This window comes from Sceloporus occidentalis, unplaced genomic scaffold (genome assembly GCF_023333645.1).
Source record: "Sceloporus occidentalis isolate IW3139 unplaced genomic scaffold, rSceOcc1.0.p SCAF_191, whole genome shotgun sequence".
Lineage (NCBI taxonomy): Eukaryota > Metazoa > Chordata > Lepidosauria > Squamata > Phrynosomatidae > Sceloporus > Sceloporus occidentalis.
This window is the reverse complement of record NW_028317171.1, coordinates 467,647-487,521: the sequence shown is the minus strand read 5'-3', so window position 1 is coordinate 487,521 and position 19,875 is coordinate 467,647. Positions and strand designations below refer to the sequence as shown.

Genomic DNA, 19,875 nt, shown 5'->3' with positions numbered 1-19,875 from the left:
TGACTTTCTCTCATGTAGTGGCTTCCCTTCTAGAAAGAGTTTTGCTACTTCTAAATTGTATCTTTCAAATAAGAATAAGAATAAAGGGATGAGAGGTGTTAAGGATGAGGTCTGGATGCTGCTGCATGTCCTTCAAATAAACACTTTCTGCTGCCCCCTCTCTGCTTCCCTGGATAACCTTTTGGAATGGTAAAACTGGTGGCAGGGAGTTGGCTGGCCAGGAGCACAAGTGCCATAATTTTCACCCAGGCCTGGAATTTAGGAACATTTGAGCCTGGCTTGTAATGTTTCCCTGGGAGTTCACAGACATACCCACCCATCTCACACTTTTGACATCATGTCCATTTTCAAGTGGTGACTCACACCACACTATCATCATATTTCATGATTAAGTCACTTGTTAAGAAGGAGCTCCCCAGTTTAAGTCTGAGGGGGCTAAGAATGGTTTTGGATTTCAGACGACTTGGCGTGGGGGAGAGACAACCACTTCTGACCCAGTTTGGATTTGTTTTTTGTTTTTTTAAAAAAAAACAGTTTTATCATTTTTAAAAAATCTTTTCTTTTTAAATCAAACCTCCTTTCCTAAAATATAGTATGATAAAGAAAATAGCACATTCACAGCTACTCACTACCATTTACAACTGGCCTTAAATATATCTTGCATCTGGGGATATTTTGTATATATGGATGTATTTTAACTCTTGTAAGCCACTTTGATTGTTTTTGACAAAAAGTGGGATAGAAATAAAAGTTTTATTATTTATTATTTATTATTAGAATTGAGCTCCAGAACTTCCTTTATTGGGAAATCTGTCCCTCAGGCTTGTGAGATAAGATGAGCAGAGTGTTTCATTTTTACTTTCCTAATTTTATGCACTTTTTTATTTTCACAAAAACATGGTTAGAATTTTGTCATTGCGATCCACATTTTTAATATAATTTTACTTCAATTTACTATTTTTTTTACCAGGAGGCTTTATTCAAGAAGTTTCTAATCTCATTTCAAGGTTCAGCTGTACTTCCATTTTTACTCTTTCTTGCAGAAGCTTTTGGCTTCAGCTGCAGCCTTTTCTCTTTTGCTTGCTGCCTTTTTAATACATGAAATTTAATACAAGGTTCAGCATGTAAACCCTGATGCAATTCCTGCTGAAACAAAATAAGTCTGTGTGCATACATTTCAGTCCATTGAATTACCCGCAGGCAATCCCTTCATGCTTCATTATGAGCAGAAAACTAAGATGTTACACATTTCCCCCCACTACTACATTGCACTCAATTGTCTTTTGAAATTATAGTGAATATTGTAGCAATACTCACTATAGCAAGAAGGAGAACTTTGGTGGAAGAGGAAAGAAAAATATAAAAATATCTTGCTTATCACTCTCCTGCTACAGATGAAATTAGAGGAAACAATTCAATTAAAATTACACATTTTTTTTAAAAAAAGAAAGCTACTAAATCATGAAGTAACATTGATTCTACCATTGAGCATTGTCCTTGAAATGTTGGTAAAATAATTACTTCATGGCTTATCACACAGTGATACAAGTAATTAAAAATGCTAATAATCCTAATAATGATGCAGAAGTCAGGCTTTATGCTTTTAATCCACATTTCCCTACATAATTTAATCAAGCAGTTTAAACTTTGTATGCTTTGATTTATCATAACAGTGACGTCAGATTATGCCTGATAGGTTTTTATGCTAATTTCATGATGTGTGCCATATTCAGAAATTGTGTTGCTTGTGCATTATCCACACTCTTGAGTAAAGAAACAGTTGACTTCGAACTCTATGGGATGTATCCAATTTGCCTTACTTTTTGCCAAGACACCTCCTCCCCCCATACATCAACCAGATCATGGATAAGTGGAAGCAGTAGAAGGCTGCAGAGTCTAATGGGGAAAAGGGTTTGTCTGTCCAAATATGTCGCTTGCTTAAGCTGTGCTCCAGTATTCTCATGAAGCTGTATACTCTTTAGTATTTTTGTGATTAGCAGTGGGTGAGAATTTCACTTCAGTTAATTTTTTAGTAATAATATAACAAAATTTGCAAATTTAGGATGGATTTTTTTTTTAAATGGAGTACAGTTTGAAGACAACCTGATTCTGGGTTGGGATTTTGTACGTAGCAGAGCAGCTCCCTTGCTGTAATCTATTGAAAGGGAGCCCTCGACACAAGCTGAATCATTCATTAAAAATGGAGTACAGGAGAAATCATAAGCAATAGGTTAGACTGTCTGCACTGGGGTGGAAAAACTATGGCATGTGGGCCACATGTGACCCTCAGAGGTCACCATATTGCCACCCAATTGGAGGGTTATTTCAGAATAGCATCCCACTTCCAGTGTCATATTTTACATTTTGCACCCTCAACATTTTGGGGTTTTCTTTCCCCTATAGATTATCCAGGGTGCTGGCTAGATGGGCCCTATGGGGCGCCGTCATGACATGCAAGGGGAGGTGCTTTCAGACGCCCCTCGCCCCTCGCACGTGATGAAGTCGTCACAATGGCGGTGCCCTGTACATATAGGCACTGCCATTTTGATGTGACAGATGCTTAGCGTCCGCACATCTAGGCGCCTTTGTGATGCCGCAAGTGCACCATTGGCACCTTGCAGCGTCACAATCGCACCGCAGAAAGAACCCACTTTTTGTGGGTTCTTTTTGCTGCACGAGGGAACCGCACGGTTTGTTCGCTGCAGCTCCCTCGTGCAGCAAACTAGGGCGGCGGGAGACCGCCCTTTTGGGTGGTCTGTATCCCGCCTATATGTGTTAATCACTCTTTGTGGAATGCAGTTAATGTAAATGAAACAACCCAGTGGTCACAAAACTGGTCAAATCTATCCAGAACTGAGGAAACCAGGTGGTGGGAAGTGCAGATGAGTAGTCAGGAGAAGAGGTTATCAGGAGTCACTAGGATCAGAGTTGAGGTTTCTGACCAGGAAGGGACATTTTTGATAAGGTTTCTCTGAGAGTTGTTCCAGCAATTACCTTATACATCAGCCCACTTTTACTGCAGAAGCAAACTGTGAAGCAGGAACCACCTGGGGTGCTGTGATTGTACGAAAGATGTGTCTCACTGTGCTGAGATGTTCGCAAAACACATGTGCATATGGCTTAAGCTGTGTATGCTGCTCTGTCAGACAGAGGTGCAACAACATGGTTCTTTTTTGTTTTTTAAGTCAGAAAGTGAATTAAACAGGAAATTTGATCACTTCTTGAACTAAAAGCCCTCTACAAGCCTATGGGGTGGGGCAAAAATGTCTGGAAATGCAGTGAAATGGCCAGTAGCACCCTTCCCAGGGGCCTGCAGATGCTTTGGCAGTTTGGGGAATTTTTTTCTTCTCTCTCAAGTATTTGGTTGGGCAGCATGGGATGGCCCTCCACACAAGAGCAAGTGTGATTCGCAACCCCTGGCAATTGCCTACTCTTGATCCATAGTCAGGGCTTCGAATGTTTCTCTCTTAAAAGTCTGGACTTTAATCCATATGTTTTCAACCATATTGCAAAGGCTCCCATCCTTTTTTTTATAAGAGTCTCCTCATATGTATCACTTATAAGGGAAACAGGTATAGACTGGTCTTCCCCATGCTGACAATAGTCATACCTATTGAGGATAGGCAGTAAAATGGAAGATGGTTTTGTTTGTTTTTAAAGAATTTACCAAAATTCACATTTTTGATTCAGAACAGAAATAGCTTGTTGTTGTTGTTGGTGGTGGTGGTGTGTGTGTGTGTGTGTGTGTGTGTCTGAATACAGGGAAAAGCCAAAAGTCAAAATCAACAGATGTCCCCATGTTAACATTGTAGAGATAAATTCCTGTTACCTGTATTTGGTTCTTCACAGCTATTAGCTTCATGTATCTTTGTGTTGTTGTGTCATAAGAACCATCCACAGTTGCTTGCATATTACTCTGTACTTCACCACTCTTTGAGTTGCAAGTGAAGGTGTAAACCCTCTCCATTAGAAAGTATGATGTTTCTAATCTGTGCTGTCTGTTGAACATACACAGATCACTGTTTGATCATGCAGCCATGAAAACTCAAGAATTAATTAATTATACCCTGCCTTGACATTCATTTTGGTTGAAAGGCAGCCTAGACATTTAATTTGCAAGAACAAAGGAATAAAAGCAATGACATTTCATGAATTACAGTACTTGCAGTTTCATGAGAAGGCTAGACAAATTTGTACGTGTTAATGTGAAAATCCTCCTAGAGTTACCTGTCAATCAGACCAAATGAATAATATTTTCTGATCATTGGAAATTGGGAGGAATTTTATTAACTTTCTGCTACAGTATGTAAGAAAATTACAAGCACAATATATGACATATAGTATAGATTAATATACAATTGGTCCTCCACATTCATGGGGGGGGGACTTTATATTACAGGACCCCTGCTGAAGTGGGGGGGGGAATCAAATATCATAAGCCCCCTCCCAACATGCATGCTACAGGGTCCTGTTAACCAGCCCCAGCCCATCACTCATTTGCCCAGCTTGTCACCACAATGCTTCATCCAGGTTTGCAAATGCGCCCTTGCTAGTTCATCACCCTCCTCACCCTAGTCTGCTTGCATTTGGAAGAAACAGCAATGAAAAGACAAAATATTGCTATTCATTAATGATATCCTGTCACTCTCCTGTCCTTCCAACAGCATCAGCTCATCACTTGTTTTCCCAGCTTGCCTCCTTGACGCTTCATCTAGATTTTAAATCCCCTCCTAGCCCATTGACCTTCTCACCTCAATCCTTTTGCTTTTAGAAGAAACAGCAGTGAGAAGATATTGTATCATTACTCAATATCTGTAGGTCCTTTTCAAAAACTTATTGCAACATCCTCTTTGATAATTTGACTTAAGATTTTCTTGTTCAGATCAATTTGTTATTGTCGTTGTGTGCCTCCAAGTCATTTCTGAATTATGTTGACTTTAAGGCAACCTTTCATGGAGTTGTTGTGCCACGATTTGTTCAGAAGGAGTTTCCTTTTGCCTTCATCTGAGGCAAAGAGAGTGTGATTTGCCCAAGGTCACCCAGTGGGTTTCCATGGATGAGTGAGGATTTGAACCCTAGTCCCCAGAGTCGTAGTCCAACACTCAAATCTCTTGACTGTGGTTGCTTTCTTGTGTAACATACTGTCTTGAGTGGCAAGGGAAGTGAGAGTTAAATTCTTCATAGATGAGCTTCCTTTCTATTTCAAGAGATATTGAAATAAGAAAGAAAACCATCATAATCAGAAGAACTCTGGGTGTGTGTATCTTAGCAATTGTTATGGTCTTTATGTTCTAAGAAGTATTTAATAATAGAGAGATATCTTTTGACTGCATTTGGCTTTCCAGAGAGGAAGGAAGGGTGGGATACTAATTCAAAAGATAATAAAACTACATTCTTGTGATCAACTTTAGTTTCCATTGCATTCATCCAACATCCAAATATATGATTACATACTCAAGGTCCTGAAAATATTTAGACTTCTGGAAGATTACTTTATTTATAACAAACATAATTTAATATTTTCAGCTTTAGTTGATTTTTGTTTGTTTCTTTGGAGGGGGATATCACACAACAGCTTACTTCCTAAATAATTTTTACATAACATGTGTGCCAAAATTAGAATGGGATACTTAACCTCATAGGATTTAATATGCACAAAATTTCTGCTGGCTTTAAGTGGGGATGGGTGTGGAATTAATGTCTTTGGAATCCTGAGTAGAATTTTTCTAATCCCCATATCCCAGAACTGAACAGAGATCCAAATCAAGAAGTCCATACTGTTCTGAATTTACAGTACAGTCTGAACAGCATACCTACAACATATGTTTAATAAGCATTTAAATATGTATTAGCATTGTTTCTTATATTAAATTGTTTCTGTGGAAAGCCGGTGTGGTTTAGTGGTTTGAGAGCTCAACTGTGACTATGACTCTGGAGATTAGGGTTCAATTCCTTGCTTTGTTATGCCCAAGATTGTAAGGGCAACCTGTTTATCCTGAGAGCATGTAATGAGAATCTTCCTCTCCGTGAACTTATTCACAGTAGGGCTGACACAGACATTGAGACACCAAATTTGGTTTTAAACACCATGCATGTAACATTTATTGAATCACAAAGTAATACAACCATTGATTATCAAGAGCTCTTTCACTCACACATTCATACAATACTCACACACACTTTCCTTCCGCCGAACATTGATCAGTTGTTCTCGAAGGCTGGGGATGACACCGTTGCCGCGGATGGTGCCAACAAAATGGAGATGAAAGTCCAGGGTCTTTATACTTTTTCTTCTCTCTGGCTCTTGGCTGCTGAAGTCTTGCAATATTGCAGCCCATTACTCAACTTCCTCTTTTGGGAGGACAGACAGGTTGTTCAGCTCAGTCCGTGTTCAAAGCAACTCGTTCTGTTCAAAGTTCTCCATTGTCCTGTCTGTTCCTCATCAAGGCGACTCAGGAGATAAGGTTCTTCCCGGTCATGGTTCGTCACACCTGGACGGCACCCCGCTTCAGCTTCCAAGTTTTCAGACTTTCCTCGCCTCCGTTGCCAAATACCTTCGTCACATCAGTGCTTTGCGCGGAACCATCTTGTTTGTTCCTTTAGCTATGTTTAAAGCACAATTCCTTGGTTCTTTGGTTCTTCAGCTCTGGGTTTAAGTCAGAACTCACTCATTCGTCTTACAGCTTGGCCATGGAAACCCACTGGGTATGTCACACACGCTATCAGCCTCAGGAAACCCCATGATAGGTCCACTTTTGGGTCACCGTAAATCTAAATGACTTGGAGACACACAACAAGAATAAAATTGGGGAAAAAACTACTAAAAGTATACATTCAGAACAAATGAGAGGAAAAAAAACTTAGAAAATTCCCTACCCATGCAGGGGCGGCGGGGAGGGTGAAATATAGTCTACGGTCAGTACAAGGTGTTAGATGAAAATCACAGATCTTTGATAAGCTTGACTTGTACCGATTTGTACTTTCATAGCCCTAAGTTCAAATGAATCATACCATCAACTACTATTTCTAAAGGAGTAGTTTTGAAGGAGTTGTATCTCAAAATGCCTGTCTATCAGTGGAACAGAACTAATCAACAGGGATTCTGCTCAGAATGGTTTCTGTTCTAATTTGGAAATCTGAGTGATCTTGTATAACAGATTTAGAGCTAGGGCTAGGAATTTGGAGACCAGAGTTTGAATCCCCACCTGGCCGTGGAAACCTATTGGGTGATCTTGGGCATGTTACACTCTCCTAGCCTCAGAGGAGGGCAAAGGCAAATCTCTTCTGAACAAACCTTGTTCACTTTAGAGTCAACATAAGTCAGAAATGACTTGAATGTGCATAGCAACAACTATAACACAATTGAGGGGCAGATAGGTGGAGCAAAGAGTTTTCTTGCATAAATGTAAGTCTCATGCTTGTCTGGTATCAGATAAAATCCTGTGTTCTAATATGCTCAGCAGAGCCATCTTTTTAAAATATATATATATATATATATATATATATATATGAATCAACATTATGAGTTCGATCCCACAGGGCTCCATCTCTCCATAGCTCAGTAAAATGAGTATCTGGCTTGTTGGGGGCAATTGCGGTTTGTTGGGGTTTTACAGATTATAAACCACTTAGGAAAAATGTATGCCTAAAAACTGACCCGAAAATCCTGGGTCGACTTATATACAGCTCAATACAGTAATACTGCTGGACCTGATCCCCTTTCCCACTACCATTCTCTTCTCATTTTGTATCGTGTCTTTTTAGATTGTAAGTCTGAGGGCAGGGAAATGTCTAATTAACAACTTGTAAGCTGCTCTGAGAGCCTGTGTGGCTGAAGAACAGGGTATAAATACGCTAAATAATAATAATAATAATAATAATAATAATAATAATAATAATAATAATTAGAAAGGTCCTGTAAGAAGCACCACCCCGTGTGCCTCAGCAGTGATTTCTGAAAGAGCTGCCCAGGCAGGAGTCTCTCTCTCTCTCTCTCTCTCTCTCTCTCTCTGTGTGTGTGTGTGTGTGTGTGAAAGAGGTGATTCCTTTCTCAACCCAATGTTAAAACCTTATTTCCTCTCTAAACATCACATTTAACTCCACTTCCTTTCCTTGTCAATCTGAGATTTAAACTTTCTCTCCCCAATAAATACCCCACTTAACGCTACTTGCCTCCCTTCCGATTCCGATGTTAAAACCTTCTCCTTCGGCACCAGGGAAACGGTTTTAGGTGATCAGGAGAGGTCCAGAGAATTAGAAGGAGGGAGGGAAGTGTTTTCCTCTTTAGATCCTTTGTTGCATGCCTCTATGTTTTACCCTTGACTTATCCACGGGTCATGTCAAAATCCATGATTTTGGCCCTAAAACCTTTCCTCGAGGTCAACTTGTTGCAATAGTAATAGCAGCTTCATTTATATACCGCTTAATACCACATTAAGCAGACCATTAAGTGGTTTACAACTGTAAGCTGTACCCAACAAGCTGGGTACTCATTTTAGCAACCTCGGAAGGAAGCAAGGCTGAGTCAACGCTGAGCCCTTGACTGAAATTGAACTCATAACCTTGTGTTTTATGAGTGAGTGGCTGCAGTACAGGTATTTAACCACGGCGCCACCAGGGATCCTACTTGTACCTGGGATCCTATTTGTACATGAGTATATATGGTATTTCATAGAATCATATAATCATAGAGTTGGAAGAGACCACAAGGGCCATCCAGTCCAACCCCCTGCCATGCAGGAAATCCAAATCAAAGCATCCCCAACAGATGGCCATCCAGCCTCTGCTTAAAGACCTCCAAGGAAGGAGACTCCACTACACTCTCTTTCTCTTTCATTATGATCATGTATGTTAGCTAAGGGTAGGAATGAGGATCATTCTTCTACTACATTTACAGCAATCCCAGACTGCATTGATTTCCCTGTATGGGGGTCTTTCACATGACTGATACAATCCCAAACAATGTTTGTGTTTCATAAACATTCAGAATTCTAAAATCACCTATGAAATCAGGAATAATAAGAAAATTCATTGGATTCACAAATGGAAATACCATTTACAATTACTGAGACTGCTAGCAGGCAAAAAACAATCTGTATTGGTAATCTGTACATTTCTGAGACTTGTTTGTGGTGGGGGTGGGGAAGCATGCAGACATGTGAAATATGCCACAAACATACCTTAGTCCAGACCTGCAAAACCTGACAGTAGGTAGTGGCCAAAATTGAAATAGGTTAAATTTCTTTATGCCACATATATATTTTAATAATTAATTAATATTATTAATATTAATTCCATCCTCCTCCTCCACCCAGCCCTTTCCTCGGGAGAAAGCTAAGCGACAGAGGAGGCATGGGGGCAAATGTCCATCCATTCTCCTCTGCCATTGTCCAACCCTTTCCTTGGGAGAAAGAAGCAGAGGAGCCTTGAGGGTGAATGTTGGCCCATCATCCTGCTCCACTGCCCAGCCCTCTCCTTGGAGAAGCCCAAGTGGCAGAGAAGCCTTGAGGGTGATCGTTCACCTATCCTCTTCCTCTGCCACCCAGCCCTCTCCTCTGAAGAAGGCCAAGCAGCAGAGGTAGCCTTGAAGACATTCCACATCCTCATGGGCCACCTGAAATACCTTGCTGGGCCACATGCAGCCCATAGACTACATGGTGGGCAGGCTTGCTTTAGCCAATGCAAAAAGAAAAAGTATTCAATAAAGCTTAAAGTTTGGGGGAAAAATCTTTATGCATGGGGGTGAAATATCTTGCAGACAGATACAAAAATGGAACAAGAATGCTGATGGAAAACGGTGAGTAGCTCATTGGACTTATGCCCTCAAGATATTATTGAAATGTATGTCCAATGTCCCTCACTGTTAGCTATGATGGTTAGGCTGGGAATTGCATTCCAGCATTGTTTTAGTACATATGCTGTCTGCCCATGATACAAAGCCAAAGCTTCCATGTAGGCATGGGGCCCTATGTTCTCTCTCTTTCTGTGTGTGTGTGTGTGCGCATGCGCGCATGCACACACACATGCATACACTATTTGTCAAGTGCCTTCAAGTCATTTCCAACTTATCACAACCCTAAGGTGAACCAATCATGAGGTTTTCTTGGCAAGTTTCTTCAAAGAGGGTTTACCATTGCTATTCTCTGAGGCTGAGAGAGTGTGACTTGCCCAAGGTCACCCACAGGATTTACATGGCCAAATCTCCCTCCCTCCCTCCCTCCCTCCCTCCCCCCCCCCCATATATTGTTCCATGGTTCATGCATTACTTTAGATTTGAAACATTTATATGGCCATTAATTATTTGAAGTATTCTGTTACTTTTTGAGTTTCTGTGGATAGTATGATTTGGCATGAACTGATTTTTTGAAAGAAATATCATGAAAATGCAAGATAAATATAATTTTTAGTGAGGCATATTGAGGGCATGAAATAATATTTAGCTCTGTCAAAACCTGTGTATGTGAACTAAATTCCACCTTCCATGAGGTGGCATCTGGGTGATGGCTGGGTAGCCAAATATTGCTTTGCATGCATCTAGAGCAAGCCTTTACTACCCTGCTGTCAGGCAATCAGTGTCTTGCTACAAGCTTATGGAACCTCCAAAGCATGAAATTATTTTCCAGGGTGGATGGAAATAATAATGTTAGTAATAACAATTTCAGTTCCAGACCACATTGGTGTTAAATGCTGTGTGTTTTTCTCACTTTCGTAAAGAAAGTACAGTCTCTGTATATGGTTCTCATATCTGGCTAATTGGTTCTCCAAAAAGCCAATGTGCAGCATGCAGCACGCTTACATCCTTGACAAAAACAAAGCAAAACAAAACAAAAACATGATCTGTTACCTACACTACATGCTGAAGCTGAGGTTGTTATTTTTTTCTTCCACTAAATAAAAAGTTATATCCACTTTGTAAACTTTGGGGCTATACAGACCACCTCTTTACTGGCCAGATTGGGACCACGGCAACCTCACACCATGGTCTCCTTTTTGCACCCTCCATGGATGCAGCACTGGAGGGGTGTCATGATGGCGCACACCATGTGGACCAGTGCATGCCAAAATGGCACCATAAGGGCAGAGTGTATGTTCAAAGCCGCATATAACACGGGCACACTGTATATTAATGGGTTTCCTCTGATTTCAGAGAATTTTGTGAAGAATATTTAAAATGAATCTGATCAATGAAATTACATATTTCTGAAATAAATATCATTTTAATTGTAACCTCTCTTTTTTTAGATTAAATTGCACAGACTGGTTGATTTCACATCATGAATCGTGCTTTTAGCAGAAAGAAAGGTAAGCAGCTTTACTTACGTTTTGTAAGAAAAGCAAAAATAAATGGAAGGCAGCAGTGAAAAGAGAGGCAGACCTAAAAGTGATGGAATATGGTGAATGTATGAACTGATGGCATTGCTCGAAGTATTTTGATAAGCTCTGGGTTCTTGGGGGGTTGTAAAATGTTGTATGTGACCTAGAGTTCTGAAGATGTACTTCTTTCACAAATGAGAACTTAAAATAGGAGAAGACATTTTGTAAAAAAAATAAAATAAAAATCAGTACATCTATTAAAATCAGTTTTTATAATAATATTGGCTTTAACGGAAGCACCACAAGGGCTGTGAAGTACAGAATGCCTAGGATCAACAGTATCCAGCCTTCATGCTTACTATTAAAGAGGAATGGCTGAAACTTTATGTCTTTCAAAAAAAAGTTTGCCTTTTGCATATGCTGTTTCATAATTGACTGAACCAGACATTTTACTGAAAACCCTGGACAGTGTGTATTTCTCCATCTAGCAACATTTTGGGATTTGCCTTTATTTTCACTTTTTAACCTATTATACTGGAAAACCAAACTTATTTTATGAATATAAGCTCACATAGCAATAGTAATAGCAAATACTTTTCTATACCGCTTACCGATCTACAAAGCGCTTCACAAAGTGTAAGCTAATTGCCCACAACAAGCTGGGTACTCATTTGAGTGACCTATGGAAGGATGTCAGGCTGAGTCAACCCAGAGCTTCTGACTGGTATTGAAACCACAACATTGCGGTTGGTGAATGAGTGGCTGCAGTACAGTCCACTATGGCACTAGGGCTCCAATATTTGCAATACAAAGGGGAAAAAAATGTATCAAGCCCAGAAAAAAGGGCTTTTAGAATTAGTCATATGGTGGAATCTCTCTTGTTGCAAATGTAGATTGATACCAGTTTTGCACATTATCATTTACACTGAAGCACATCTTCATGTGTTCTTATGTCAAAATGTGGCTCTGGGGCTATGCCCATATATTCAAATTAAATGTCTGTTTAAATGTGCGTCTGTTAGATCCAACATTTGTCTGATTCATCTAACAGCAAACAAGAGGGATGTTTGGTTATAGAATTGCTGGAGGCCTGCTGTTTTTGTGCTGCCTGAAAAGTACTTTGGTACTTAATTTTGTTTTGTTTTGATTTAAATCCTGAATGTGGAACTTTATGTGGAACATCTCACATGCATTGATTTTCTTCTTATCCGCTTTCTTCACTGTCCAGCTCTCACATCCATACATGGTAATAGGGAATACAATGGCTGGTGTGATTCTCAATTTTGTGTTTAGTTGTATATCTTTGCATTTTAGAATCTTTTCTAGTTTTTTCATAGCCACTCTTCCCATTCTTAATCTTCTTCTGATTTCCTGGCTGCAGTCCCCATTTCTATCAATGTTTAATTCCAGATATGAGAACTCTTTTACCACTTCTATTTCTTCATTGTCTAAGCTGAATTTGTCAAGATTCTCCATTGTCATAATTTTTGTTTTCTTTATGTTCAGTAGTAGTAATAATAATAATAATAATAATAATAATAATAATAATTTAATTATAGCCCACCTCTCCCCGAAGGATCAAGGCGGGTAATAACCATGAAATATCACAATACAATAATTAACATGATCCCTGACCCCCAATTAAAACTACACACATCATAAAATTCAATCAAATTACTAAAATCAATCTAAAATTAACCCTCCTTAAAATGAGGGATTGTGGAATGAATAAGCAACCACGGTTGTCGGACAATGGGACAATAGGCCTGACTTTGCACTTTCTTCCTTAATTTTTCTTAGTAGTTGTTCCAGGTCTGGAAGATTTTCTGCTAGTGCAGAGGGCTCTTCCTATACATGGGGGATCCATTCCGGATCCCCCTTCCACGTATGGGAAAAACCTATTCTGGAATCCTATGGATTCCTATGGTGGCAACGCACCCGTGCCTGCGGCACCCACACCATTTTGTCTTCTGGGGCTTGCCACCCACATGAGCTCAAATCTGTGGATGGAAAGCCTGTGTATGGCATGTACAGACTGTAATATGATGTCACCTGCATATCTGATATTGTTGATATTCCTTCCTCCTATTTTCATTCCTCCTTCTTCTGTGTCCAAGCATGCTTTTTTTACACTGTGCATATAAATTCAACAAGTAGGATGATAAGATGCAGCCTTGTCTGATCCCTTTGCGAAACCATTCTGTTTCTCTGTATTGTGTCCTGACTATAGCCTCTTGTCCTCAATACAGATTCCTTGTATGATTGGAGTCTATGGGGTTGTACAGCCAGGCAGTAGGATGCCACCCCTTTTCGTCCTGGATTGGGGCCACAGCAAAAACACGCTGCAGCCTCCAGAGGGAGCAAAAAAAACCCAAAAAACTGCAAAAAGCAGCTTCATTTTTGCTCATAGGTGCGACAGCTTGCCATGATGAAACCCCGTCCACAATACGATGTTTGGGCACTGCATTGGAGGTGCACCATGATTCTGTATGCTGTCTAGAACAGCGCACAGTGCCATGGCGCAATAGGGGCAGAATCAGAGCATTCAGCGTGCAGATGCTGCACTGTGGCTGCGCCCACAGGCTGGCACAAAATACCAGTCTGTAGTGGATCTATATTGCATGATTTTTAGCATAATTTTGCTTGCATGGGCAATTAGTGCTATGTTCCTATAGTTGCTGCAGTCCTTTGTGTCTCCTTTCTTGTGGATTCGGATGGATATTGATAATTTCCAACCTGTTGGCCGTCATTTTGTTTTCCATACCTATTGACATATGTTGGTTAGCACTAGAGTTGACTCTGTCATTGTGGATTGCAGCAGTTCAATTGGGAAATCATCTGGTTTTGTGATTTGTTATTTCTCTTATTGCAGCTATTGCTATTTTTTCTACTGCAGCTTCCACCTCACTTTTTAGAATTTGGGGTTCATCTTCATATGGCTCTTCATCCTATATGTCTTTCACTTTGTCATCTCTTTTATATAGCTCTTTTGTCTATTGCATTCAATGCCTTTTTCTTCCTTCCTGGTCTGGTCTTGAATTATGTTATTTTTATTGTCATAGAGCACCCCAGTCCTTGGTTTAAATTTTCCTTTAATTTCCTGGATCTTGTGGAATAGGTCTCTTGTTCTTCCCTTTTTATTGTTGTCTTCTATTTCTTTTCACTGGTCGTTGTAATAGTTTTCTTTATCTTCACCCAGAAAACCCTGTGATGAGATATTCCAAGTAAGGCAGAATCAAAGAACTAATAATGAGACAGGAAGAAATAAAGAGAAATCACATTTGCAAGAATAGGGAAAAGGGAAAGAGAAAAAATACATAAAATAGGGACATGGAATGTGAGAAGCAAGAACCAAGGGAAGCTAGACATAGTAAAAATGGAAATGCAATGCATGAACTTAGCAGTGTTGGGGGTGAGAGAATTAAAATGGACATGAATGGGCCACATTGTTTCAGACAACTACACAGTGTTCTACTCAGAGAATGAAATGACACGAAGAAATGGGGTGGCTTTCATACTAAGAAAAGATGTGTCAGAAGCAGTCATAGGATACAGTGGAAAATCAAATCGAATTATTTCAGTAAGGCTCCACAGAAAACCTATGAACATCACCATAATTCAAGAATATGCACCAACCACAGAGGCAGAACAGAAAGAAATTGAAAGATTCTATGAAGGCGTACAGGAACAAATTGATAGCACAACAACACAAGATGTCAAGCTGATTGTTGGAGATTGGAACACAAAATTTGGAAGCTAAGAAGAATAAAAAAAAAGTAAGCAGATTCGGATTAGGTAAAAGAAATGAAGCAGATGAGCATCTGATAGATTTTTGTGAAGCCAACAACCTATTCATTGCTAACACATTTTTCATACAACCAGAAAGAAGGCTACATACAACCAGACACTGACGTTGGCACAGATCGTGAATTACTCATATCAAAAATAAAAGTAAAACTCAATAAGAGAATGAAATGAGTCATCATACCAAAATATGATCTAAGCAATATCTCAACAGAATTTAATGACAATATAAGGCACTACTGTATATACTCATATATAAGTCTAGAATTTTTTGTCAAAAAATTGACCCCAAAAGCTTGGTTGACTTATCCACAGGTCGATGTAAGTACTGCATTTTACATTGTACTCTTCCCCTTCTCTGAGTAGAGTGGCAAACGGTAAGAGCTTAGTTCATCCTGGGAGCACCCAAAAGAATCACCAAGTTCCTCTACTCTTTCCACCATGATGCTGCTTCTGGCCTTTTTGAATGCTTTGGTGGAAAATGGCAGTGGTGGCACCTTTTTGGCACTTCACCTCAAAGGAGGGCCAAGAGAAATTGAGCTTAGAAGGATCTGAATAAGACATTTCTGTATGAAGATGATAAACGTCATCCTTTACATCCTTTGTTACATACCTCTAAGTTTTATCCTCGACTTATCCATAACCCATATAATCCAAAATTTGGTCCCCAAAATTTGCCCTCAATTTATACATGGGGTCAACTTATAGTAGAGTATAATAAGCATAATAGACCAAGAACCGGAACTATGGTCTGAAGCCAGGGACATAATAAAAGAAGAACGCAGACAGACATTTTCAAGTGCCTAAACGAGAGAGTAGAAACCATGGATGACAGATAAAACTCTACAAGCAATAAAGGAAAGAAGGGAAGAAGAACAAAAAGGGGATAGGAACAAACTAACTAATGCAACAGTACAATGGCTGGTGCGAAAAGATAAAGAAAACTAATAATAGGATGCTGATAAGTATATTGCTAGTATTATTTCAAATGTTTTGTAGGCAGTTCATAAATATATACACACGCGCATATACACCTATGTACAGTAATTTGTATATTATGTTGTTCTGTGCCTTCAGGTCATTGTAGTCCTCTAAAGCTGAGAGAGTGGGATTTGCTCAGGGTCACCCTTTGGGTTTCTATGTTTGAATAGGGATTAGAAACCTGGTCTTCCAGAGTTGTATTTCAACACTCACATGCTGTATCTCACAATTTAAATATTACATGAAGTATAAATGGTATAATTAATATTTTACCAAATATTATCTATGTCTGAGTGAATATATAATATGCTTTGATATATGGTATAATTGTAATATATTATTTATATTAATATACACATGTAAAATTTAATAGATTTTTTTGCAAGTGGAAAAGATGGGGGAGGCAAGGAAGAAAAAAGGAACTTAAAAACAAATTAAGACACAAATTCTTATCATATGTAATAAACACATTTAAAGGCAATGGTGACCAGTGATGGCTTGGGAAGAACAGAGATGAAAAAATTGCTGCAGAAGTGTGTTGCAAGAAAAAGTTGCACATTAGTATTATTAAAAACTGTGTTCAGACATGAGGGCTCCTAAACTGAGTCACATACTAGTTTGTTGGCTGTCTCCATGTAGGGTTGCCATAAGTCAGGACCTCCAAACCGGGACAAATGTAGGGCAAATGTAGGACAACCTTTTCAAATATAGGGCACATTTTATAAAAATGGAGGACATGCGGAAAAAAATGATGCTTTTTAAAAATGTTAATATAAATGCATGTTTCTTAGGCATGATCAAAATGGAGGACATTTGGGCATTATTCCTAGTCAGATGGCAGAAATGGACTTCCTTTTCTGCCCAAACCACCCCCCTCCATTCCAAAACACACACAACAGCACATTTGGGCACTTCCCGTGGCTTTACTTAACATGGCCTCTTGCATAGTTCAGAGGCTTATTCCATAATCAAACCCCTTGAGTTTAACACTTAGCATGGTTTAACATGGCTATGCATATTGAACATGTCAAGGTGGTTTCACAAGAAGTGGATTTGCCGTTTCAGGTTTCTTGCACCAACTCTACTTCTCAGAAGTGTGTACTTAGTCAAGGGACTTTGATTTTTTTTCACTGCACATGAGTTTGTAAAAATCAGAGCAGCTAACATTGGCCATGCCTGAGAGGCTTGCTGATATCAATATCACCATCACCATCATCACCATCATTGTCACAACAAGGGAGACTTGTTAGCATTAAAAGCACAAAAAATACACCAAAACCACACTTTGGAAGGTGACACTCTCTCAACTTCAGAAGCTGACTCAAATCACATCATCACCACACTATCCTTGTCAAAGCAAGGGACAATTGTTAGCATTAAAAGCATCAAAAATACACAGAAAAGGCACTTTAAAATGCACTTTAAAAATACAGTTTAAAAAATACAGCTTAAAAATGCACTTTAAAAATACAGTTTAAAAAATACACCTTAAAAATGCAGTTTAAAAATACAGCTTTAAAATGCACTTTAAAATACAGTTTAAAAATACAGCTTAAAAATGCACTTTAAAAATACAGTTTAAAAATACAGTTTAAAAATACAGCTTAAAATGCACTTTAAAAATACAGCTTAAAATGCACTTTAAAAATACAGTTTAAAAATACAGCTTAAAAATGCACTTTAAAAATATAGTTTAAAAATACAGCTTAAAATGCACTTTAAAAATACAGCTTAAAAATACAGCTTAAAATGCACTTTAAAAATACAGTTTAAAAATACAGCTTAAAAATGCACTTTAAAAATATAGTTTAAAAATACAGCTTAAAATGCACTTTAAAAATACAGCTTAAAAATACAGCTTAAAATGTACTTTAAAAATACAGCTTAAAAATACAGTTTAAAATGCACTTTAAAAATACAGTTTAAAAATACAGCTTAAAATGTACTTTAAAAATATAGTTTAAAAATACAGCTTAAAATGCACTTTAAAAATACAGTTTAAAAATACAGCTTAAAATGCACTTTAAAAATACAGTTTAAAAAACACATACAGTACTTCCTCCTTCTCCTTCTCCTTCTCTTCCTCTTCATCCTCCTCCTCCTCCTCCTCCCTGACACCAAAAAAGGGCAAAGGAAATGGCCCTTTCCTTTCCCCTCTGGCTGCAGCCCAGCCCAACAGAGGAGGAACTCCTCCTCCTGAGTCTGGCTGGCCAATGGGGGCAGGCTGGGGCTGGAACAGCCCCGCCCCCTGCCAGCCCTCACAGGCTCAGGCCTGGAGGACCCAGCCTGAGGAGGAGGAAGTCCTCCTCATTAGCCCTGCGTGCAGCTCTGCAAGGGCCAGCAAAGGCAACCTCATCCACCCGGGACAAGGAGGAAACCGTGCAGGGACGCCCCCTAGTGGTCAAAACCCGGGATTGTCCCGCCCCCAGCCGGCTTATGGCAACCCTATCTCCATGGCATTGTCCTGTTAACCCAGCTTGTGTTAAAAAAACATTATGCAAGAAAGGGAAAGACTAGTAAAGTAAACACAGCCAGCACAGCTTTAATGAATGTTCATTTGCCCAAAAATACATCAGCAGATGTAGGCATAATAAAAAGTTGCAAATGAAGTGCAGGCACACAGGAAAAGTGTAAGGCAAATGTGCCCCATTGGGGATTAGTACTGGAAATTTTGCAGGGTAAATACAAATATCAGTTTGCATGTTAGTACTCCCAGGCCTCAAGCTCTCCCTCTTTGAATCTAGTACACATCATTTAACTATCTTTAAATACCAAGTAAAGGGTAAAAGCATTAACTATCATATCTCAAGGTAAGAACATAACTTGCATTAAATAATTAAGATACCCTGAAAAAGAAATGAACAAGTACAATCTTAAGTAATTCACATTATGTGCAACTTTATGTGAACTTAGTTGTTCTTGATATTCACAGCCACTTTGCAGAGAAACTGACCTCTTTTATGGTTATTAAATGTACTGTACCAAGCTATTTTTTCTGATAAAAAATGGTTATAGAAAATAGTGGAATTTTTAACAGCTCATTATTTCTTCATAGCTTCTTCATAGCTTACACTGAAATGAAAGACAATAAATAAGCCACTAACATTCCATGGTAATCTCTTTGTCTTTCATGTAATACATTGAAATAGTAGCAGTTGTAGTAATGGTGGCATTCTTTAAGGATCTGGTAGGGCTCAGTGTGAAGAGGTGGATGCTAGACATGGAGAAAGGTGTCTACTTTGCTAATTATATGTTTTGCAAATGTACACATGTATTTTATAATAAAATGGGGAAACTTTCTAAAATTAGAGTGCAGCAACAATTAGTAAAAGTGGAACTATGTCCATTTTAACAGTTATCCAATTACAAAAGAACCAAGCATCACTCCTTCCTAGAAGGGAGTTCCAGGATGCTGCTTCATTTAAGACCCCTTTGGTGCTCCACTATCCTCACCTCTCCAGGAACATGTAATGGATCCTCAGACAAAGTGTAGGCTCTGGACAGGTTTATATAGAAGGAAGCAATGTCTGACATATCTAACCCTATGCTACTCAGGACTTTATAGGTAACAACCAGTATTTTAAATTGGACTTGGAAACAAATAGAAAGCCAGTGAAACTATTGTATTTCAGGACTGGTGTTTTGTGGTCTGTAAAACACACATCTGAAAAAAGTCTGCTGCATTTTGCACTCTCTGTAGTACAATGAACACTGTAGCAGTCACTGTTGAGCTGATTAAAGCATGGCAAATGAGGTCTGAATAGTTTTCCACATGAA

At 39.0% G+C, this 19,875-nt stretch overlaps 1 protein-coding gene across 8 annotated transcripts in view; it reads left to right on the top strand.

The window, feature by feature from the left end:
• The window catches only part of GULP1 (GULP PTB domain containing engulfment adaptor 1), a 198,181-nt gene that overhangs the window by 93,810 nt on the left and 84,496 nt on the right, over positions 1–19,875 (top strand). For all 8 annotated transcript variants that reach the window (XM_089502038.1, XM_089502036.1, XM_089502037.1 and 5 more), the window contains one exon: positions 11,242–11,301. In XM_089502038.1, the coding sequence (XP_089358164.1) occupies positions 11,274–11,301 (28 nt within the window). In that variant the 5' untranslated portion in view covers positions 11,242–11,273. The remainder of the gene's footprint in view (positions 1–11,241; positions 11,302–19,875) is intronic.